At 39.1% G+C, this 24060-nt stretch overlaps 1 protein-coding gene across 1 annotated transcript in view; it reads right to left on the bottom strand.

Moving 5' to 3' along the window:
- The window catches only part of B3GNTL1 (UDP-GlcNAc:betaGal beta-1,3-N-acetylglucosaminyltransferase like 1), a 128126-nt gene extending 116046 nt beyond the window's left edge, over nt 1–12080 (bottom strand). The window contains exons 1-4 of the mRNA XM_037409836.1: nt 11885–12080; nt 7754–7870; nt 7539–7638; nt 2429–2493 (exon numbers count right to left, since the gene is read on the bottom strand). Of these exons, the coding sequence (XP_037265733.1) occupies nt 2429–2493; nt 7539–7638; nt 7754–7870; nt 11885–11920 (318 nt within the window). The 5' untranslated portion in view covers nt 11921–12080. The remainder of the gene's footprint in view (nt 1–2428; nt 2494–7538; nt 7639–7753; nt 7871–11884) is intronic.
- Between the last annotated feature and the right edge of the window lie 11980 nt (nt 12081–24060).

The following is a 24060-nucleotide window of genomic DNA, read 5'->3' as shown; positions in this document are numbered from 1 at the left end:
ATTTTTAGACTTGTAACAGTTTCCACATTCATTTTATTTCCTCCAAACTGTTTTCAGCAAAATATGGTGGTAATAAGGAGAGACAGTAGAAAATACATTTAATTAACACCAATCATTTAATATTTCTTTTGTATCAAAATTAGGCTTCTGATAGTTCAGAATGCCTTCTATTCTGAAGCATCTAGCTGAACAGCAGGAATAGAAATACATAGAACAGAAAATCTTGGTAGTTTCTTCCATGCTTACCCACACTAAGTCATAAAATTCTCAAATCACTTTGTGTAGGTCTCAGATTAAATATAAATTTATGGTAATGATAATATTGCACAAATCCAAAATCATCACCTGTTACATTCCTTAATAGTTGTAATTTGTTTCCCTGCTGTTTTCTTATCCTGCACAGCTAGTCAGCAAACAGAAACAACACAGCATCATGAAGATGCACTCTATATAAACACCATAAGGTAAGTAACAAATTAAGGATTCTGAAGAGGTCGCTATAAAAATATTAATTACTTTTATTTAAAGACTTTTATTTTCCAGTTTATCGCTAGTGATTTACAAACAGCTAGATCTATCTAGATTGACAAGAAAGACTAAGCCAAAATTTACCTCAGTAAATGATTCTATACAGATTTGAGACAGAAGATATGAAGCTCCATGGCACGAGAGAACAGTAGGTTAACTTCTCACTCATGCGTGGACTCAGACAACTTCAGTCAACATAAGTATGTACATAACTTATCCTATGTACTCCCTAGAATGCCCCATACAATGTGGTATCCGTGAAAGCCTGCAATACCTGAACTTCGCAAATCATAAGATCTGATTTTTTTCATTTTAGATACGGAAACAGCCTCACTGACTCACAATACAGGAGACTTAAATCCATGGAATCATTCATATAAATTAAATGGCACTTGGATTTCTGTCTACTTGAAGTAAAGCAAAAAGAACTGGATGCCGAGTTCATTCATCTCAACAAAACTGGCATCACTCCAGTTACTTCATGGCATAATTTATAATGTCCCTATACTCTTTCAAAATCTGGTGACTCAGGTGATCAAGAACAGAGCAGCAGATTTTGCGTTCACACTTTCTCAAAATAATTTGTTTATGAAACAGACACTAACATGCAGTGCTGGATATGAAATACTTATTTTTTGATGTATGACAAACCGACATTTCCAAACACCATTAATTCACATATGTGATTGTGAATTCTGTGTATTAAACGATCTTCAAAATTTTGTTTCTGAAATACCCATATATACCCATATATATATCAGATATTGCATCTCAAAGCTTCACCCTCCATAAACTTACATACAAAGATTTACTTGAAATACACTCTGTAAAACAAACAAAACCCCCAAACCAACAAACTGTTAAAGGGAAACTAGGATAAAGTCAAATAAACTAATTTAAAAAGGCACACTGTGTTGCTAATAACTTAATAAAAGCAAGAATAAAGGCCAGGAAAGCCACTTGCAAAACTTAATTTCTTAAATGGTATAACAAGAAATTTCTCCTGCACTTCCGTGGGTCAGAAGAAATACACCAGCACTTAACTGTGTCTTGCAACAGTACACTGATTAATTCACAAAATTTTAACACACAAAATGAAAAAAATCCTATCTAGTTGATCTAATAAATGGAGTTTGCAAACTGAAAGATTACCCAAATTAAAACCTGTGTGCTTATAAGGCTGTAGTTTACATCCCTGCTCTCATTACACTTTCTAATAAGCACAGACAATCATAACATTAGGTTGAATCCTACCTGAAAACCTACACTTTTCAGCAGCCAGTTCATCCTAGTACTACACTAAACCATAGTTCAGAGGAAAGAATCAATCTTCAGGTGAAATTACATGAGATCAGTGAGCCTTAAAGGTCCCGCTCTTCTTGCCTGATCCTAGCCACATGGCACCGTTCCTCAGATCAGCTATGCACATTTGTGAAATCCTTCACTGCATATTAAGCTGCATAAAGTCAGATAGTTATCTGTGGGTTAGTGAGCTGAATGGCTTCACAGAAGGTATCCAACAAAGGACAGGGAAAAAAAATTCAAGATGGAAGATGAGACCTCTCCTATTTTGCATTAAAAAGCCAGTAGATTAGCTCTTAGTTTCTCATCAATATAATTTTCCGAAGAATGTGGGAAAGAAAAATCCTGAAAACACCTAAATACCACCCTTGCCCACCCCTGCTCACAATAGCATGTGAAATCCAATAGGATTAGAGAACAGCATGAGGCTGTAGGCTTTCTACAGGTTGGAAGACAACTTTATGGCTATAAATAGTAACCAGCACATTTAACTGCCAAACGCCTTTAAACAGCTTGTCTTTAAGGCAAACCAACAACTACAGTAAAAACAAAACAATTTTATTGACAAAACTAAGTTAGATAAAATGCATTAACTTACTGAATCCAGAAAGCAGAGATAGGTTCCTGAGCTCTGAATTACTGCCTGATTTTTAGCAAATCCAACTGTTGAAAACACAAAGATAAAATTATGCAGTAGTTTTTAATGTTTGGGGTTTTTTTTAAAAAAAATCTTACTACAGTCAGGAATAGATGAAAGAAAATACAAAAATCAGTATCAGGCAAAGTACACAATTTTTCCGTACTTAAACCAAGGTAAATATTTAAATAGTATACCTATTTCAGTCGTCTTCTTTAAGTGATTATCAGTTGTAGGTGTCAGAATTCTGCCACCAAGTAGAATTAGACTACTTTTGCTAGCCCTCCATACAGACAAAACATGCAATACATATTGTAAAGGGTCCAGCTACCTAAGGTTCACATCCAGTACCTCAGATCACAGAATCACAGAATGCTGTAGGTTGGAAGGGACCTTTAAAGGTCATCTAGTCAAACCCCCTGCAATAATTCAGATGCTGAAAACCCTTGGCTGTATATACATTCATCTCAAGTCATAGCAAATAGTAACAAATCATAAAAAGGCAAAGAAAGAACAAGAGATTGCTAGGCAATTTGTTCTTCCCATCAGGGGGCCAGGTCCTCAGAAGGACTCAAAAAAAGTTATGTTCCATTATGCTTGTTAAATACAAAGTACGGAAATACAAAAACTTCATGCGCCATTTATGAATGGCTCATGTAATGCAGAGGGGAGCCAAAGCAGAACAGTATTATGTACACGGAGCACAAATCCAGCTTATTTATACTATAACACGTTATACCATCTATGGAAGACCACATTGAAATATAAATCCAGTCAAACGACAACATTGGCATCTTGGGGTCTTGTAGTTTCTGACACCTTGACGCTTGTTGAACCTTTTACCAAGCCATTTCAGACAGTTGAGCCAGAAGAAACCTTTTTTGTCAGCTTAATTTCTGAAGCAGATGACAGCACTGGAAGGTCAAACAAATGGCCAAAAAAAGGAGGGGGATCAGGAATACATCGCTCAGGGTAAGGATGGGACTGCAACAACCAGCAATACGATGAACTCAGCTTACCACTGAGATACATCTGCAAGGTAAGAGTGTTTACCTAGGATAATTGTCATATGTAGACAAGGTCTACCCAAGAACATTCTGGTCTTTGAGTTCTTCTCCTGGGCAACATAATAAGAAAAGACCATGCTATATCCAGTGTTACTCCAAGAAACGCTACATGAATTTCTCTTAGTCATATATGTAACATTTAAGTTTTGTTTAAAGTCTTTATGGAACCAAGTCAGGGAATCCAGCAAAAGATTGCTCTGACATGCAAAATGACGTGAAGGTATGCAATACTGTGGGGTTTTTATTCTTTAATGGGAAAATTGGAGACATAAAGCCAGAAAATTTCACTATGAAGCGGAGCAGGGTAATTTTAAATAATATTATCCCTAAAGTTCCTGATTTTGCATTTGAAAAAAGCAGACTTCTCTAATTCTCTACTTTTTTTTTTATGTGACATAGGTTTAAGTTTGCTAAGGAAACAAATTTCACTGGGCTCAAAGGGTCACTTAGTTTTAACACACATGCTTCTTGGCTATTTTGCTGAGTTGTCCAAGTACAGAAAAAGACTTATGACTGCATTTCCTACTGCCTCAAAGGAACATTATGTTAACTACCAACAGAACACTACTAATAAAGGCTCTTCCTTATAATCATGTTATTCTTTTCTTATGTAGTACAAGTATTTTAATCCTCACCTTCCCTTCATCATGGGTTTGTTGGATTTACGCTCTTACAGTATATTTACATATTACTCGTTCTACACATATGAATATCTAATATCACATATACCGTTACTCTCATTCTTCTTCCTATTGGCAATAAAAAAGCAGCTGGCAAAGTCAGTAAGTAGCTACCACAACAGCAGAGCTGATCCTGGCATGAGCAGTTACAGTGGGAAACAACTGATGCAAGTTAGCAGGTCTGGGCATGCCGAACAAGCAAAACCCTAATGCTGTGGAGGTCCCTGTTAAAGCAAGAGGTAAAAGAACAGGATAGAACTAAATTTGCCCAACATCAGACAAATCAGTACTCCCATACATCATTACCAGCTGTAAACCAGCCTGTACTTACATTTCAGTGCTGTCATTACTACACCCCAATATTTCAACAACCTTCAGTAGAAAATAATTAAGTACTAGGAATCGACAATGTAGGAAAAAAGTGAAGGAGACTCAAAGGCAACTACAAGATGACAATTATATTACTCTATGAACTTTCTGAAATATTTCAGATCTCATTTTCAAATACCTCACTTTAATTTTTAATATTTGTGATGACAAAAGGTTGGGAAATATTTCTTTCTCGGATTAAGCCAGAAACCATCCGGAAGCTTTTCATATACCAGCTATTTTTTTAGAGGGGAGAGAAGAAAATACACATATTTTAAGAACTGTTAATAAGAGAGATATAACTCCCTGCAGAAGAAACTATATATTAAAAATTGTTTCACCACAACAAATCCTATGTTTGGCATGAGTAAAAAATTTTCTTTAATATTACTCTACTGAAGAAAATCAAATGTTTGTGCCAGGTCTCTGAGTTTTGTAAGGCCTGCTTACTTGGTGAAAAGAGCTTGTTACCATGGTTACAGCCGTAAAAACTTAAGCCTCAGTGAGATATTAACATTCCTCACTCTTGGAAAGAAAAAGGTTTCCTTTTTTTAGGCAAGTGACCCTTTCTTTTTTCCTAGGTTCCCCCCCTTTCTTTTACATGTTAGAAAAGAATCAGAAATAAATCCTAATCTTGTGTAAATAGTTGAAGATGTGAAGCCTGACTAGTACATTGTTTCTGTACTAAAGCATCTTCTTTTAAAGGAAAGACTCCTTACAGTTGTAACTAGTCCTTAACATAATAAAAGTAAATCACTGAAAGCAAACAAATACTATGGATTTCAAGTAACCTGCTCCTAAAATGTAACAACCGTGAAGAAAAGATGTCCTCATTTTAATGGTGACCCGAGACTGACTTCCACATGAATAAGCTTGGTTTTGTTGTTTTAGAAGAACTATGCATTTCATACTATTATTTAAAACAATGCTCACAGCTGCATTCCCCCACCCCCAATTTATTAAAGATTTGTTCAGGTTTCAGCTATCCCTACACTGACAAATGCACATTAAACCAAAAAATAATCTGACATACCCCTAATGGCACAATATACTCCTTGTAGTTCACAACTTGAACTCAGCTTTAGGTTCAGTTTCCTGATGTGCAAAGGTGAACTGGCTTCAGAATCCTAACATAAATTATTGTCACAACATTGCACCTGTGTGTTCTTGCAAACTAAAAACTAGTTTATACACAATTAATACAACACTCTATTAGGAACAAGACTTTATACATAGAAAATGGCTTCTAAAAATGGAAAATAAATGATATAACAAGATAGTATTAACAAAAAAAAATTGGTAACCCACTTTCCTAACTACCATAATTAACAACCTCTGGTATTACACTTTGACTTGAGAAATTGCAACCCACTTTGCTTCTAGATCATCAACTACTAAGAGAAGTAAGATCTGAAAGGAGACTGATCAACCAATAGTTGTGGAGTGGGAGAAGATAGATAAATTTCCAGGAATACAAGCCATTCTTGACATCGCTGAACTCCAGCTTAATCAGTTACTCAAAAGAGAAAAATTCCCTTTACAAACCTTGCCTGTCTTCTGTCATCACCAGCTCAATAATGCTAATATTACTAGTTGCACTGTCAAAACAACACCATTTCATGCTAGAGATATTGAAATACTGAAAATATTTATAGTAACAGTTATGCTGTGTTACTTCAGTTACTTCAGTCTGACAACTGTTTGAAAAGCCTTAAAGAAGTCTGTAGTCAAAAGAAATTACAGTAAATAAAGCCAGGGGCTATACCACGTTGTAGATGAATTCAGTGGACAAACTCCAATTTATTTGTGTGTTTCAACAAGGGAATGAAAATTAAGCCTTCTGAAACAGAACCTGGCTTTTTCATAAGATCATCATTTTGAGGAGACTGTAATAAGCCTAGGTCTCTTTCCAGTTACAAACAGGACATTTTGTTAGAAACCAGAAACTGACCAGCTTTTGTGTTACAGTGTTTCCAAAGTGGGTCTTTTAAGTGAGATAACTTGAAAGACACAAATTTGCTGTTCTGCTTGTTTTGTCCTGTTGGTCTCCAGGACACAGGTATGATCTTCCAATTTCACTGCCATTCAACACCAGGTTCTTCAAAAAGCAATAGACTTTTATTCCTGTTTTACAGTTTTGCAAGCTTGTCTGCTAAAAAACCCTGCATGTGAAACAGCTGAAACAAGCAGCTGAAACAAGCAAAACTAAAACCGTTAGAGATATTTGTCTGTTACCTCCTCCAGTGGATAAATGTAATTCGCGTTGACATGTAAATCAAGAGGGAATCACACCATACGCTTATCTGGTACCTCACTAAACATATTGTTTTACCCTTTGTGCAAAAACTTTGGAGTTTAATGAGAATTTTTTGCTCACATCAAAAATTTCTCGAAATCTCTGTTTTGATCTGATTAAAGGGATATAAAAATGTATTTTGTTCTATTTCAGGGTCTATTCTAAAATACTGAAAGATATTTACTTTTTAAGTATTTATGTAAGAAATGTGGGATTTCTTTTTTCTTAAAACCCATCTCTGTATTTACTTTTTAAGTATTTATGTAAGAAATGCGGGATTTCTTTTTTCTTAAAACCCATCTCCTGAAGATAAATCAGGTATCCAAAAGCCACAGTAAAACTGTAAGCACTAACAACACTGTGTATGCTACAATTAAACAAAATTCTTTTGCAGAGTAGAACACAAGTGTTAAGCCAAGTTCTTCTTTCCTGGACATATAAACAAATTCCTCAGAGCCATTGTACAGAGCCATTCTACAAAATCAACAGGACCAAATTAAAAAAAATGAATTAGTTTTGAAACTGATAGCTCTGGAAAACAATGTGTTAGGTTTTTTCCTTTGCAATGCAAGTGGCTACAAAGATGCTTTTCAAACTAAAAAACAGACGATGCCTATGATAACAGCCTAACTCAAAAAAATCACTACTAAGCTACATACCGCCTCGAGGTTGGGATGAATCATTACTACCAATGACCACTGAAACACCAGCATCTTCCAACTTGATCTTCCATTTTTCAATTATTTCAGCTGAACCATCCTAGAAAAAAGATGACATAGATGCAGCTATTTTAATTTGTATGGTGAACAAAACTAAAAATTCCTGTCAGACAGTATTTACTTGGATAGTATTTTAAATAAGGACTGAAACATACCTTACTGGCATCATTAAAAACTGACAGCTCCATGGTTTCTTTAAAATCTTGTTCCCAAACCGACTTCAAGCATTCATCTAACCAGCATTCACTATTGTGAACAGGCACAATGACAGACTATAAAAAGAACAAACAAAGATCCAAATATATGTTAGTAAGCACTATTTTTGTTTACTTACAGTATAAGAATATTCATTAAAAATGGGAAGCATCACAAAAAATGCATCTTAAAAATACAAAAGTAGGCAAAGATCCTTTATTGTCATTACAAATATGTGATTCACTTTCCTCTCTACCAAACTTTTTTTTTTTTCTGAGTTCTACAAGATGGCTTTTGGTAGATGTCCAAGGAAACAAGAGACTACAGAACCAAAAATGCTAGCAAAACATCTATAACACCACATTAACCTGTTCCTAGCATTCCTGCGTTTCTTAAAACACTCTATGTCATCCATTAATGCATCTTACTCATCAATTTTTCTTTAGGCTTGCTGCCTAAATGGAGATGCTCATGTACAGAGCCTGTATGCTTGAGCTCGAGCTCTAGCCAAGTTTTTAAAATGATTCTATCTAAAACTGCTATTAAGCATTTTAGAAGATGACATATGGCATAGTTCCATAGTCAACCATTTCAATTGCAGGCTTGCCTATTGTAGCCTCTATTGGTTCAGCCACATATATGCAAAGCATGAAAACTTATCTGAAATATTTTAAAATCAGTTAGAAATCAGAGATGATTTCTCTGTTCAGTTACTCACTATTGTTCGAATTACCCCCCAAAACCCAACAATTCTTTCTCAGAAAAGAATACATTCCATTCACAGAATGCAAAGTCCTAAAAAATTAGCACAGTAACACTCTGGCTATGCTTGTAAAGGGAGAGGCCAAACCCATACCTGTTAAGATTGCTTATAGATGGGGAACTTAAGGCAAAGAGCCTAAGTAATGTAAAAAGTCTCATGGGACATTCTAAGAAGTTCCTAGAAACAGAACTTAAAACTCTATATCTTGTGGTGCAACCATAAATACATAGTTTAAAGAATCAGAGGATTATTTCCTATTGTAAGCATGCAAGAATCTTAAGAAACAAAATACAAGAATACTGAAATTGAATTATTCAAGATTTAGTGACATGTGAGCACATGTACGAGGTGTGAATACATGTAAATGCATGCATTAGTAGGCAGATTTTATGGACATTGATAAGTATATTTTTTGGTTTTTAGGGTAGGATGTATGTACATGCAGGTATTACAGAGTGTGATGTATGGTACAATGAATAACAAATAAGAAACTTAACACTTCACAGCAAAATAAAAAACCCTATACTTGTCTAAAATGAATGATCATCTTGATTTTTGGCAGGATGCTATAAGAGGAAAAAGGGGTATATAAAAAAGGTAGGAGGAAAGCTATCTAAAATTTTAAGCAAAGCAGGTCTTTGACTTGTGTTTTGGAGAGTAAAATAAGTAAAATAAGGAGAAATAGAAAATAAAAACGTGAAATTGACTACCAAATAATTATAATTACAAAATACAGACAAAAAATATTTCAGAACTGTCTTAGATTAGTACTTTGAGATTAAAAAAATAAGCAAAAATCTGAGTTTCTACACCAATATATTGAATTTACTCAGGATTTTAATATCCTTTATGTCTAGATGGCAATTAAAATAAGACCCTACACATTCACACTAATCCATTTTACACATTTAGAAAGAAAACAAAACGTTCTCCGATCCTTCCAATGACTATATAAACTAGCTACAGTTTTGCACATCCAGAAAAATCAATGATTTCCCAATCTGTCTTCTAATTAACTTTAGTAAAAATTTGACTATGCCATCACAAGCTAGTTTGATATTGGCTTGAAAACTGCAAAACTGGAACTTCCTTGGTTTTTTTTCCATGTACTCCTGTTTTAAGTCAGGACAGCAGTACAAAATATCGAGATTATGTTTGCACCTCTCTTTAGGTTTAACTGAAAGCAGAAAAAACAGTACTTTAACGGCAGAACATATAAAACAATCCACAGATACCTGATGGCACTAAGGTACTCCGAACTCAACAAAACAACTTGTATTAGCATGCTCCTAAAAACATTACTGTGAGCAAGTTCTGCTTCCACCGTACTGTCACAACAATGTTGAGCTAGATGCCTGCCAAAATAAGGTACAGTGCTGATGGCACTTCTGTGTAAAACCTGAAAATTTAACAAATCCACAGAAATAATTGTACACAGCGATATAGTTAAATACCAAGAGTACTGCTAACATCATATACTAAGGATTCCTTCAGTTCTACCATTCTTACTTGGTTTACTGGTTTTCTGTGTTGTTTTGTTTTGGGGTTTTTTGTTTGTTTGTTTGTGGGTTTTTTTAAGGCAAAGATAAGTTAAAAACTGCAGAGCTATATTTTCATTTCTATGTTTGTAGCCTGGTTTAAAAGTTAGAGTTGGTACTTGTCCTGAACTAGCCATTCATGAATTGGCCTTTAGTATCGTGTGACTGTATCAGAATGCTTCAGTCTTGTTGGTTTATTTAAAAAGGGAAAAACATGAACCAGGGCACAATTTCACTTACAGGTGCAGATTCGTAGTAAAAAAAACCAGCTGGTAGTAACCTCAAGAGACAGCGTCTATTTCTTCTGTCCCAAAACAAGATCAACTGCAGTTGCATCATCGCTGACAAACCATAATCTCCAGGAACAAAACTACCAGCCTTGCTAAGGCAATCACTAACAGCAGGCGTACAAGACCTGGAATACAGTTTTCCCAAAGTCTGAAGTCCTTTTGCTGCAGTTTATGCCAACTACTGCTTTCCAATCCCAACACAGACTATTACTCGAGTTCTCTTTGCAATTCTCTGGTTCTCTTCTTCATGTGTTTGAAGACTGCTACCATAATAGTGAACTACAGAAACATGCATAAAGCCCTTTCTAAGTGATTTTGGGTCAATAAAGGGAAATAAATTGCAAACAACTGCTGTATTTTTGTCATTACAAAATCAACTGAGTGATAACTGAGTCAGAATTGGATTTGAGCATTGTGACACTACCTGGTTGTCCCTGAATTTCACACATTCTAGAGTAAGACCTGAAGTGATTTTAGTTATTTTTAGTAATGCAGTTTTGCCATCGCTAAGCTGAAGATGATGATTCTTGACTTTGCTGCAAAATAAATGTTGATGTGTGGCAAAAACGACAGAATGTGAAATGGTTAACCGGTAGTTCAACGCCCTTTCTTCTACAAATCAATTACTCTACCAAAAAAATCCCTTCCTCCGTCAGCTAGACCACTGGAAAACAATACATCAATCACAAGACTGGAGAAAACTAGAGAAATGCGATGTTTTTAAAAAGTGTCAGAAACTGCACAACTGAATGTTTTGCATGCAAGAAATCCCTCATTTCTGGCATGACCACCGTCATCCTCTACTAAGAATATACATATATCTGATAAACAGCTCGAAAGTGAAAACTTCTTTTCAGTTTCCACAAATTTCAGTTTAAGTAGACTCCATCCTGCTTCCATGTCTGAATGCAGAAAATAAATGGAAAAAATAATTTCAACAGTGCTGATGGTTTTCTAAAAGTCAGAAGCTGTTATTTGTGAATGAAGTTTTCTTATGAGTCATTATTCCAAACCATTTAGAAACTCATGACTGTTGGCAGAAACATACTAGTTTTGTCAAATCTCGTATCTGGGATACTTTAAATAAACACAGAGCGATTTCCAGGCCACAAACTTTGATCTGCCTTTAGGATCTGAGACTCTTGTGAGGTTGTGAATCGGTTTTACCTGCCCATTGATCTGTGCGTTTCTGCTTTTCAGATAGTCTGTCTCGATCTCAACTGCCGCCAAACCGCATCAGTTGTACGTGTGTAAATTTGTAAAAAAAGTGCTTTACACAAAACCAAACAAAACAACACCGTCACAGGGAGTAACAAAAGTATGAAGAGCGGTACGAAAATTTTAAAACTATCTTTTCAAACTCCGTGTAACCGAGCACGCCCGGGCTGTGAGGACAAGCAGCGCAGCCGCCAGGCCTGGAACCCCCCCGCTGCAAACCCGCGCCCAGCCCAGGCCCAGCACCGCGGGGCCGCCCCCCTCCCGCCGCCGCCTCACACGTACCACCTGCACGGCGCCGCCTCTCCCCGCCTCCGCCATGGCCGCCTCCGCCCCACGGGGAGGAAGGGGGGCCGCTCGCCCCGTAACGCCCGCGAAGGAGCCGGAGCTGCTGGCCGGGCGGGGAGGCGGTTTTGGGGGAACTGCCCCCTGCCCCCCTCAGGGCAGGCCGCCAGCCCGCCTGACGGCCCGGCACCGAGCCCCAGCGGGAGGAACAACCATAGATGAGGCGGCTGGCAGGGCCGGAAGCGCCGCCGCCGCGGTGCGCGACAGTCTAGGGCAGCGGGGAGCAGCGAGGCGCTGAGGCGGGGGCGCGCGCCGCGCTTCCAGGGCGCCCCTGGCACGGAGGCGTTCGCCGAGGCACCCCTGTCGGGACAGAGGGATGGCTATCTCGACATGGGCGGCTGGGCAGCTGTGTGGCCGTTCTAAATCACTGCCCCTCGCTGGGTGCGCGGTGTCACCTCCGGCGCTCCCCCGGCCTGGCTCGGGGTGTGCTGCCCAGGCCGTGGCGAGGCTGAGGGCCCTGTCTGAGGGCACCGAGTTCTTAAAATAAAAAGTGCCTGCAGTTTCCCGCTTGTTCTCTAATTCTGTTTTTCACTTGTGTGTCTCCAGTTGGCACTTTTCTTCATCAAGACTGCTCTGTCCAGTGCTATCAGTGCCTTTTCTTGTTTTTTAATAACCTTTAAAAATGAGATAATATTTGATGGTGGCAATGATATCAGTATTGATAGTTTACTTACTGAAACTGTGCTTGTGCAACCACTTATTCCCCTGAAAGTTCACAACTAAAAGGGATCGCAAGACCAGGCCCTATACAGCAACCTATTCAGAATTTTTAAAATTTGCACAAAGCAATCTTTGTTGAGCAAAATCCTGAGATTATCCCTTGTTTATCTGAAGAGCCTGTTAAACAGCTAGACAATTCAAGAAGCAAACAGAGCAGAGTTATCTTAAAATGTTCGTTGGCACACAAATCTGAGAGCTGAGGAGGTGAGGAAGACAGCCAAGCAGTAATTCACCCTCAGAATCCATTTCAAATTATCTACACAGCTTTTCTCCATCCAGCCCGAGTTTTAATCTTTCTGTGAACAGCACTGCTAAATATGATCATTTCTTTTTCTGGTGACAAAGGCTGCTAGCACTTTTATGTTGCCTGCATGCCTTGCTTTATCTAGGAAAGTGTAGCTGAGTATTGCTTTACTCATGCTGAACCGAACAAAAGTCCTAGTCAGGGCCCAGCACCTCATTATGCGAAGCAATGCACAAAATGCAGAGCAAACCCCATGCTTCCTTCCCCAAGGAAAACAGAGAACCAATCAAAACCACCAGAAATGTTTTCTTGGTTATATTCTGCAGCTGATCACAGAGGGTAATTAAATACAAGCATCTCCTTAAAATGTGATTTTCATTTGGGGGGGGGGAATCTGGGCAGACTTTTGAAGGCCCACAAGCATGCAAGAACAATCCAGTGGGATTTTCAGTGCAACCTAGGCGTCTAGCTCCATCATGAGCGTCATTACCTACTGGCTTTTGAAAATCTAGCAGGCATTTCTGTGTTCTTGGGCAACTAAATAGTTTTCAAAATATAGTCCATTGTTTCAGTGCCTATTCCTCTTTCATGTGGGTCAGAATGGAAAGCAACCTCCTAATGGAGGAGGACATGACATACTCGGAAGCAAGCAAAAGCAATTTGCTCCTAGTTGCACTTCCAATTGCTCTACTGAAACATTTTTTGGAATGCTAGGTCAAAGCACACAAAGCAGTTCTTACAGCTAAAAGCATTACAGAACCAGAGATAATTCTCATCATACTAGCTTTTATTTCTGATAAAACAATATCTTGATCATTACTGTGAACCTAAAACTTCCAAATTCTGGAGGCTTTAGCTATCAAATAGAAATTTTCTTCATCTTCATGGAAAGACATAGTATCTAGATATAGATACTTCATGGAAAGACATAGTATCTATGGTTTGCTTCCTTTACATTTAACTCTCATTTAAAAAATGACACAGACTAATTATATTAAGGACAACTTAGACCTATTAACTTGTGAGGACAGATCTCAACCAACTTCACTGGGAGTTAAAGAAAAAAAAATAGAAAAGGAATATTTATGTAGGGTTTCCCTAGTGTTATTTAGGCCAAGTAGTCTTGGGTTTAGTTTCTTTTTGAAAAGGTCAGACTGTGACTGAGAGGGAAAAGAGCATCCTTACTACAAATCTGTTGTTGCTGTGGTGGAGCATGTGGGCATGCTACAAGTTAATGTAGTTGTATCTTTGTTGGAAAGACACAAAGAGTGAGTATAGAGTTTTCTTGTAACACATTTGTAGCTGAATTTGCAAGCTTCAGTACTAAAGTACTTCCAGAACACACCATGTTGAAAGGATCATTCAACATAGTAGGTAAAATACTCAGCTTAGAGCTAGTTTTGAAACCACTTCTATTCAAAGAATGCTTTGAACTTCCAAAAGTGCTGTTATTTTCATGAAATGTCACAGCTGAGTACAAGAAAAGAGGGATGCGATATTTCTTATTAAAGAACCATAGGGCAGAATGGGGCTTCAGAAGCTCATCTAGTAGCCCTGCCGTCCTGAGAAAGGATCAATTTTGTCATTACCACCAAATACCTACTAACCTGTTCTCAAAGGCCTTCCTCCAACAACGGAGGCTTCTAACATCCTCAGACAGTTTCTTGCAGTCCTTCCTATCTTCACCCTTAGAAAAAAAATATAATATTTAACCTAAATCTTGCTGTGATTTCCAAGCCCCCTCAAGTTTGGCAGGCTAAGATCTTGTCCCCCTAGGAAAAAGATCCAGACTTCTATCATCTCCCCACATTTAGAGCTGTTAAGCCTGAGCCTGTTGTATAAAACTTTTCTCTTTTACACAAAAGCTTCTTGCTATCTCTCTCCCTCTACAGACTAAAGTCTCCAGCTCCTCCATTTGAGTCCTCTGTTTCTAACAACTCAAATATTGTCCCTAGGCAAAAATTATCTTCCTACCTTATTTGATTCAGCACTTTGACCACATTTTAGGCCAGATGTGAAAAGTTTTACTGGACTATTAAAAAAACCCAAAACAACAGAAATCAAACAACAAAACCCCCAAAACCATATAAACACCCACAACCAAAACCTTAGCACCCTATCCTGCTTTTTTGCAGGCATTAAAAAAAGAACAAACCAAAACTAACTTCATAATCAAACACACTCAGTCAATGCAAACAAAGAGGCCAGTAACCTGCCAAAGATAAGACTAGAATCCCTTGCAAAGGACACAGCCCAACATCCCTTAAGCTTGTCTCTCTGCCCTAAGAGGCTCCCTCAGCCCCCTCCTCAAGGGGTCCTCTGATAGCCCTCTCCCCAGTGTTTTTATCCCCTGCAGCTGTGTGCCTTCTCAGCTGCTTTCTTGCTAAAGCCTATGTTAACCCATTCTTTGCCTGAGAGGGCTTGCCAACTCCATCCCAAATCTGTTATTCCTTATTCACCCTGCATACAGAAAACAAGTCACTCCCTTCCCCTCCACAGCCATGATTTATGTATTTGCAAGCTGTTGTTAGGTTTCCCTCCCATCTTGCTCTCTTGTTTAGGTTATGCGCATCTGATTCATTCAGTCCTTCCTCACTGGTCATGCCTTACACCTCTGTTTATTCTCACGGCTCTCTTCTGGACTCTCTGGGCCCTTTGCATCTCTGCTGGAGAATGAGACCCAGTGCCAGACGCAGTATTCCCGCTGGGACTGTACCAGTGCTGGGCAGAGCAGGATTACTTCCCATCTCTTGCAAGCCATGCTCCTGTTTGCACAGCTTAGTGCAGTGTTTGCCTTTTTCACAATGGCTTGACACTGTTGACTCCTAATCAGCTTGTGATCTATTATATCCCCTAGATCTTTTTCTGCATGAGAGAAACAGTATTTTAGCAGTTTTATTCCAGTCAGCCACATGAGAAGAAAATGAGTGAAGTAGTGTGAGTGAGATTATCTGCTTTGTGCTTCAATACCAGAATTGTTTACTGGTTTCCAATTAGTTACATGTGTACACCCCGTTAAGGGAGTTGCACGAGTGTTGCTAATGCCTTCCTTTGGCCTTCAGAGCCTTTATTACTAGTGGGGACTAGTACCTAAGAGTTATTTGGGCCAATTTCCCTTGTACTCAAGACTTCAAATATTTAGCTGAAACTGCAGGACTAATTGCCCTGAAGAAAACCTCTTATAAATTAGACATGTTGAGTTTGAATTAACCTCACTGAAAAATGCTGTTGCTCATTAGAGAAGAAGTCTTGTGTGATACATTTCTCTCTTTGAAACATTAGCTGTCGTTATAAAGGATGTTGCTGTTGCTTGTTTCTTTTTTTAAAATGAGTCAATCTGAAGAAGCCTGGGGTTGTTTTTATGAGTTAGCAAATGTCACAAACATTCTCTTAACAGGAGTACTGGACTTTGGTGCCTTTGTGGGTGAGCTGGAAAGGTCCTGTTCATTTCAGTACCAGTCCACACCTCCAAACATACGCTCTTCTTGCCCACCACCAGTCATCCCACTCCCTGTGCACTTTCATTTCATGGCCTCTCATCAGCCTGCTGGGCTGCATTGCAGTTTTGTGCAGGTTTCCTGTTCTGCTTGAGCCATTCTTAGCTGCTCTAGTTCAGGCCCTTGAGGATACCTGTCTGTTCAGTGTGGTTTTGTGGCATTAAGGCTGCAGGAGGTAAGGTAGTGCCAAGGGAGAGGGACAGTTGTTCCACAGAACTGAACAATATCAGTGCAGGTTTTTCTTTGCCTAAGGCTTCAATAATTGAGCAATCTTTTGCAAAGTTAGACTTCTATTTGGCAATCTTTTTTTAAAGGATTTTTTTCTGTATAAAGCTCTATTTTAAAAATACAATAAAAGAAACAACTGTAGCTTTTAGCTGGTGAAATCTGCTGGAGAATCCAGTGATAGGCAGTTGATTATGGTCTCACCATCTTGGTTAATACAGTTTGGTTTTTTTATTAAGTAACTGATCTGAAACCCAGTAAAGTAATAATGGTATTTTCCTTACTTACCCGAAAAGCTTTAGAAGTAAGTTATTTGGAGGAAAAAAAGTCTTATTTACAAAAGATAGCAAGATTCAGATAATGGAAATGGATAAAAGTTAGCCTTGAAACCCCATTTTCCTAATCTTGACAAGTTCCTGTGTGCCACAAGTGATAACCCTTGAGAATCAAAGCTTCTACTTGAAGAAGAATAAACCTTTAGAAAGTTCAGTGTAGGTTCTTTGTTTTTCAAGACCATACCTCTGTTTGATCTTCTTGATGACTGAAGTGTTAAACACTTACAAAATGAAGTTACGCTAGAGAGCTGAGGAAAGTAGGTGGAATTGTATATTTCCCAAAGAGTCACTGGTAAATTCATACTGTCCACAGTCAGAATTGTGTTGAACTTCAGTACCTTTGGGAGCTTAAACTTCTTTGTATATAAGTACAGGAAGCATCTGACATTTTAAGATGGGAAAGTGCTTAAAGAAATAAATCATATCCCTACAAAGGAATGTATACATAACAGGAACTGGGATGTGTATAATATGCAGAGATCCACAAGACAATGTATTGGATGCACATCTTTATATGACATACAGACAGGAAGGGAAATGAGTAACATTTTGAATTATGAATTAGCCAAAGGCCTCTGAAGAAAAGATTACAAGAATTGTATAGCTCTAGAGAATACAGCAACATTTACTTAATACATCTTTATTGAAAACAGAATTCAATAGGTTCTTTAAATCTTTATACTGCCCTACAAAAGATATCTTATTATATCATATCTTATTGTATCTTTTAATACCATTCTTAAAATACTTATCTACTCTGAAAAGTGGGTCTTCGAGTACAGTTTATTGTGAGTAATTCTATTTCAGTTTTGTTTAATTTTCAAGCAAAGATTTTTTTTCCATTTTCCTGTAAATGCCAATTCTTCAGTCTCACCCTGTGTTATGAAATTCAGAGTTCTTTCAGGTTCGTGCATCTTCAGTAAAACAGATTTTACACCTTTGCTAAAGGTAGTAATACTGCTGATAATACAAAGGCTAGTATAGTGAGCAGTTTACTCTCTTTCAGCTGTATTGGCTGTGTGTTGTAAAAGAGTAGTAAAGATGTAATTCTTGTCAGAAAATTGACCAGATGTGAGCAAAACAGAGACAGGAAACTGTTCTCTTTCAGTGAAAAGCTGTTACTCCATTTTTATGTACTTTCTTTGCTGAATGTAACTCTTCTCAAGGCCAGGAAGGCTTTTGAACAGCCTGACAAATGTGCTGCTAACCTGGGGAACTCCGGCCCTAGGAGGAAACAAGCCAACGAGCTGTGCAAATGGTATCTGTGACAGCTTGTTACTATCGTATAGTGGCCGTGGCTCCTGGGCTGTGGGAGGGATAGAGGCACAGCCCCAGTGTGAGAGCATCTGTCAAGTCAAGTCTCGTGACAGGGACATCCTCATTTTGGGCCACTGAGCCCAGCTGGAGGAGGTGTGGGCTGCTGTGGGGAGCAGGAGGTGATGGCACCACCAGGCTCTTGGGTCTGCACGGCACTGCTGCTTTGCCCTGGCCTCAGAGCAGCTGGGAAGCCGTAGCACCATGCAGCAGTAGGGACTGGGGGGGCTGCCAGTGCTGGGGCATGTGAGAGGGAAAGGAAAGGAAGGTCTGGAGCCCTTTAGACCTCAGCAAATCTGTCTGTCTAGCAATCCTTTCAAAGGTCATTACCAATTCACAATAATTCTGTGTGAATAAACGGACAATTGTGTCAATTTTTTTAAGTAGGGTTATGACATCTTCTGTGACATTACAGATAGCATTTGGCTATCAAAACTGTTTTAGGAGTAGGTCTATGGAGACCACATTGTTGTGCTAGCAGGATATAAGAGATGACAGTAAATTATTTCATTGTGTAAAGGCTCCCTGGTAACATCATCCTGATGCCATTAGAGCCTGCAATAAACCACCATACACAAAAGACTCTGCTTCTCCCTCCCTGTGACAAAATCCTTAGTTGTCTACTTCTGCTGAATACTCTTATTCTTTCCATAATCAACCCAGCTACTTCTACTTCTATCTAAACTTTCCCTTCCCAAATAAGGTACTTCTTTTTTTCTACTGCAAAAGAGAGATTAATTTCACTATCTGGGAAGCCACGATCCTCATTTTGACTTCAAGTGAAATCAACCAAAAATAGTGTTTTGCTGACATTGCTATGTTAGTGCCACGTCCAATACTCTGCCTATTGAGACAGAGTTCAAGGATGTATAGGTGTCCAGCTCCATCGATAATATTGGCCAAGAAGCAGATCCTGCAGGTATTTAAATACTGGGGCAGCTGTATATGCATGTGAGAAGTTTAATTTTGTTTTAAAACCTCCAACTGTATAAAGTTGTATTTGTTAGTGTTCTCATCTTGGGTTCTCAGATTATTTATGCACCCAGCAACCCCTGTGCCAGTTGTGGTTACTATGCATGTAAACTTGAACTTTGACATTTCATACTGTTGCAGAACCTTGGTATGTGCATTCCTTTATCTTCCCACCGTCCCTGCAGTTGCTCTTCATTATTGTCAGTCCTTATTAGTTAGAAAACTACATTCCGTTTTGTTTGGGCCAATTAACTGGTTGGAGAGAGCGGCTCTTCTAGGATCCCCGCTAACTGTGTACCACCAGCCATCATTAAACAAACCTGAGCTCTGCTGCACTTTTCAAAACAGCAAATTCTTGTTTCTCCATTGACCAACTTGCAAAAACCCTTCAGACTTTTGGATATTTCACTCTCTTTATGACAATTAAAGGGGAAAAGACATTGTGTAGCCAGTTAAATGAGAGCTGTTGTGTGAGTTATTGTTGTAATTACTTTATATGCATTTTCATTTGTTTAGGATGCTGTCTTCCTAAATGCCAGGGAAGAAGAATACCAGCAGAGGAAACAGTCCTTGTGCTGCTTCAATATTGTGACTTGCAGCCTGTCTGAAAGCATAACAAAGACTCGATTGTGCAAGTGCCCAGCTGATCCAACAAGCAATGAATAAGTGAGCAATGGTCAACAGTGAAGGAGTGGATATCACAGAGGGCAATTCAAAAAGTTTATAGTGCTGTGAAGTGAGGGAGCCATGAAATGAAATAGAACTAGAGATACAAAGATAATCAACCATTTGGGTTAGTTCTACTTTTTTTTTTTCCCTTGAAATGGTCCATCATTTTTTGATAAAACAGGGAAAAAAAAAAAAAAAGACTGTAAACTTCTAAGAGATAAATCTTCCAGTACAGAAGAAAGTAATCTCATTCCTTCAGTTTAAACAAAAGATAATTTGAAAACAGGATCTGGCCTAAGTGATGAATGAAATCTCCAGAAATCTACTTGGAAGACATGGTAGGTAGCACGAAGCAGGTCACTGTTAGGAGGAGGAATTACAGACTATCAGATTTTTGTGTCCATTCAAGCATTTGGGTCCACATAAGGCCCAACCCAGTCTTGTCAGCATGACCCTTGGGAATAAAAGAATAAGAAAGTTTTATATGTAACAAGAGATCTCCAGTTCTTCATGGGAGCACAAGTATCTAGTGAAATCCACAGGAGGGTGGATTCCCTTTCCTTCAAAGTCTTACACTAGTCTTTTTACCCTTGAATGGATTTGGTTGGATTTTCAGCCAGAATCCTGTCCAAGAAAGCAGAAGATACATAGGCACATATATTAACAAGATAGCAAAGTTCAGATTTTATACTTGCATACTGCTTCAAGGACTTCTCCCAAAAGCACTAAAAGAAAGAAAGTTTGGGTGACCACAGCATCTTCTAAAAATACTAAAATTTATTCTGGCTTCATGGTGTTTCAGTGTAAAAATACTTTCTAATTTGCTAGTCATTACTTGTCAGTTTTTGTTAGATTTCATGGCTTGTCACTGTCCTTGGGACCTTTCAAATTGAGATTTTTTAGCTTCAACAAGGCCTGGTCCCTTACCTTCAGACTTTCGTGTTGTTTTGCCTTTGCCACTGCACTTGCAACAATAAATTGGCAGAGCATCATGAATTTGCACCAACTGATTTTCAGAGTTCCTCATCAACTATATTCAGCATCATAACACAGAGAAATGACTTTCAGAACATCATGCAAGGAACTGAGCGGAGACTTTGAGAGAGAACCTAACTCACCTTTTCCTCAGTCTACTACTTGATCAGTGGAGCATTTCTGTCGTCAGACCTGTTGGCACCTGAATGAGAGTGTCATCTGACCTAATAAAGCCATGATAGCCAAAACATGCTTTGAACCAAAGAAAAAATCAGTCTCTTTCAACAGATGCATTGTTTGTAATCTGGAAACTTTGCAAAATAGATTCTCATCTGAGCTTCAGGTCTCTCTGGAGGAGTTTTTTTTTGCTGCTGAGCTGGCACTAAAAGGGACAGGGGTGTGCAGGGCCCTTTACCCCTTCCTTCAGATACATCTGCCCTGCAAATACTGCCACAAAGCAGCACAAAGGACCCTGCTTTGCAGAGCAGCACAGATCTGATTTCGTGATCTGATCCATTGTTTTTCCTTAAGCAAATATGTAATAATGTCGGAATTTATGGATTAGTTAGACGATACCCAATCTGCTTTAATCAGTTAGTGCTATTCCTCACAGAATGTCACTGACGGGAGTACGGTGCAGAGAGACTGGGTATGTACAGAGAGCTTTCTTAGTCTTTTCTCTGTTAATGCTGCAATATTTGGTAAGATATCACTAAGTTGGTGAATGAGTTTAAGAAGAAATGAAAATTCTTGTGCTGTTAGTCACAACTGGGCAAACCTTGCAGCCCTTTTTCTAGTAAAACTGCCATCGTATTCAGGGTAGGGGGAAAGTTTGTTGTATAAAAACTACTCCATGGGCCAAATCTTGCTCACAGGAGCTTGTCAGCCTTGCTCTAGAAAATCACCGTTGCCAGATCTGAAGTTGATCTGAGCTCTGAAAAGACCCGCTGTTGAAAATTAAGTGTGAAATTTGAAAATGATTAAGTTGAATTATTTACCTTGTTAGTTCATCATGTCTGCAAAAATATTCTCTTTCCTTCTAGTAACCTAGCAACGAATACACAGTGCACAATTATTTTTTCACAATTTGTAGGAGAGCTGCATTAAAATGCATGTCAGTGTCTTTATTTCATGACAGGCATGTAGCAAGCAGCACTGCAAATGTTTGTTTATCCTGGCAAGGGCTGGATTTGTTTAGTGTAACTTGCATTAGCTTTGTCTCAATTCTGAAGCAGAAAGGAAAATACATTCTTGTTTTCAGACCAGTGTTACAAATACTCTCTTTAGCTTTGTTTTTATTATGAGAAGTGACCACTAATGGATTCAGACCTGTGTCCTCTGCTAGCATATTCTCCTACCATGTACTGGAAACTTCTGAGTAGGTTTGAAGGACTGCTGGTTGCACAGTCTGAGTCTACAGGTTGCAGAGATCACGCAGGCTGGGGGAACTGGAGAAAATGAAAAACTAAGCCAGCCAAGAGGATATACATCAAGATAAATATCAGCTTCACCAGTGGCATAAATAACGTTTTCTAAAACAGGAAATTAATGTTCATTAGATGGTAGAAATAAACTGGTCCTCTTGAAAAGTCCTCAGATTAAACGCTGGGTTTCTGAGTACTTTTTGGCAGACATTTTAAATACCTAGGTTATTGTGAAATGAAAAGAAAACACTTATTCTTGTGGATGAAATGCACAGGACTATCCCCAAAACAACAATATGCTGAGGCCTCTTTCGAGTTGTTTTTTTTTTTTACTTCAGCTTTATCCTGTCTCAGGCATGCAAGCATGAGTTAATGCCTGCAACCCAGAGGAGTCTCTAGGCTTAGGCACTAAATCCTCTGCCTGGGTCCCCAGGTCCTGAGACAGCATTGCTGTGTGGGATGGCAAATGATCTGTGTTTCTTAGCCATCTTTTGTGCTTTGTGTTACCTTTCTGATCCTCTCAATAGGCTGCTTGGGTCCAGACATCATTCCCTTCATTGCTTTCCAGTTTGATGTGCAAAGAGCAAAACGCAAATTCCTGTCTGCATAGGCTGGGTTGCTTAAGAGTTTAAGGTGTTTGGGGGCGGAATGGTGAGAGAAAAGCACCGGAATCATTGCTACAGTGATGCTGTGGTCCTTGGCTTGATGAAAACCAAGCTGTGTGGTTTGGGAAAATGGTCCTTGATATCTTAAAGCTATGGCTTTAGCACCATCACAGAGCATAGATGTAATCCTTACTCCACTTTAGACTCCTTGGCCAAGATTACACCTCACTCAGCCTCCCTAATCTGCATGTATTTCAGCTAGCTGAGGTGTTTAACTTCAGAGCAGCTAGCCAGGAGTGTAGTCTCCCTCTGCAGTCAGCACGGAGAGGCAGGCACTTGCAGAAGGTGATTCAGCTCTTACCTGGGCTGAGTTACCGAGCCTTGCAGGTGGGCTTCGCTCCCCATTTTCTCTGGGGGACACATGGGAGGAGAGCACCCTGACTTCCCTGCTCAAAGGCCAGCGTTAGCCCCATGTCTTACCCTGCTTGGTATCTGTGAGATGGAAATAAAGCCGATGAGGAAAGAGAGACATTTATTTGTCAGCAATCTAAAAAAGAAATATATACACATTGGCCAAACTACTGATTTGCCTTAAATGTCTAACTATTCATGGTAAATGAATTTCACTGCTATCAGAGGTAGCATCCCTGTGTCCACATTCCCTCGTGCAGCGAGAGCGAGCCGATAGGTGGTAGCTTCAGGTACACCTACGGGTTTGGCCACATCACAAGTCTGGGCATCTCCGTTTTTTTATTTATGTATTTTGGTGCTATGTCTTGTAATTAACTTGTCCAAATAATGATTCCCCCCATGTGCCCCCCCCCCCCCGCCAACCCCGAGTTTTTCTGTTTATTTGACTAGACTGAAAATACCTAAGTCTCACTTCTGTGCCTACAGCGAAATCCATTGATTTGGGTGGGAGCCGGTTGGGATCCTAATGCAAACATCCAGAGGCGGAAGCTCAATTGTGCTGGCAGCGGGAGCTGCCAGTTCAGTGGGGAGCTGTTTGTTTCCGAGCTGCCTGTGTCCAAGGGGAGAGGGGCAGCTTTGCTCCCCCGCCTCCTCTTTCAACGCTTCTGTAATGCTGCCTCACTCTTTAAAATGCAATCTCTATATTGACACTGTTCCACCAGAAA

This window comes from Falco rusticolus, chromosome 1 (assembly GCF_015220075.1).
Source record: "Falco rusticolus isolate bFalRus1 chromosome 1, bFalRus1.pri, whole genome shotgun sequence".
Taxonomy (NCBI): Eukaryota; Metazoa; Chordata; class Aves; order Falconiformes; family Falconidae; genus Falco; species Falco rusticolus.
Note: the sequence above shows the minus strand (reverse complement) of the source record. Positions and strands in the feature narration are given on the sequence as shown.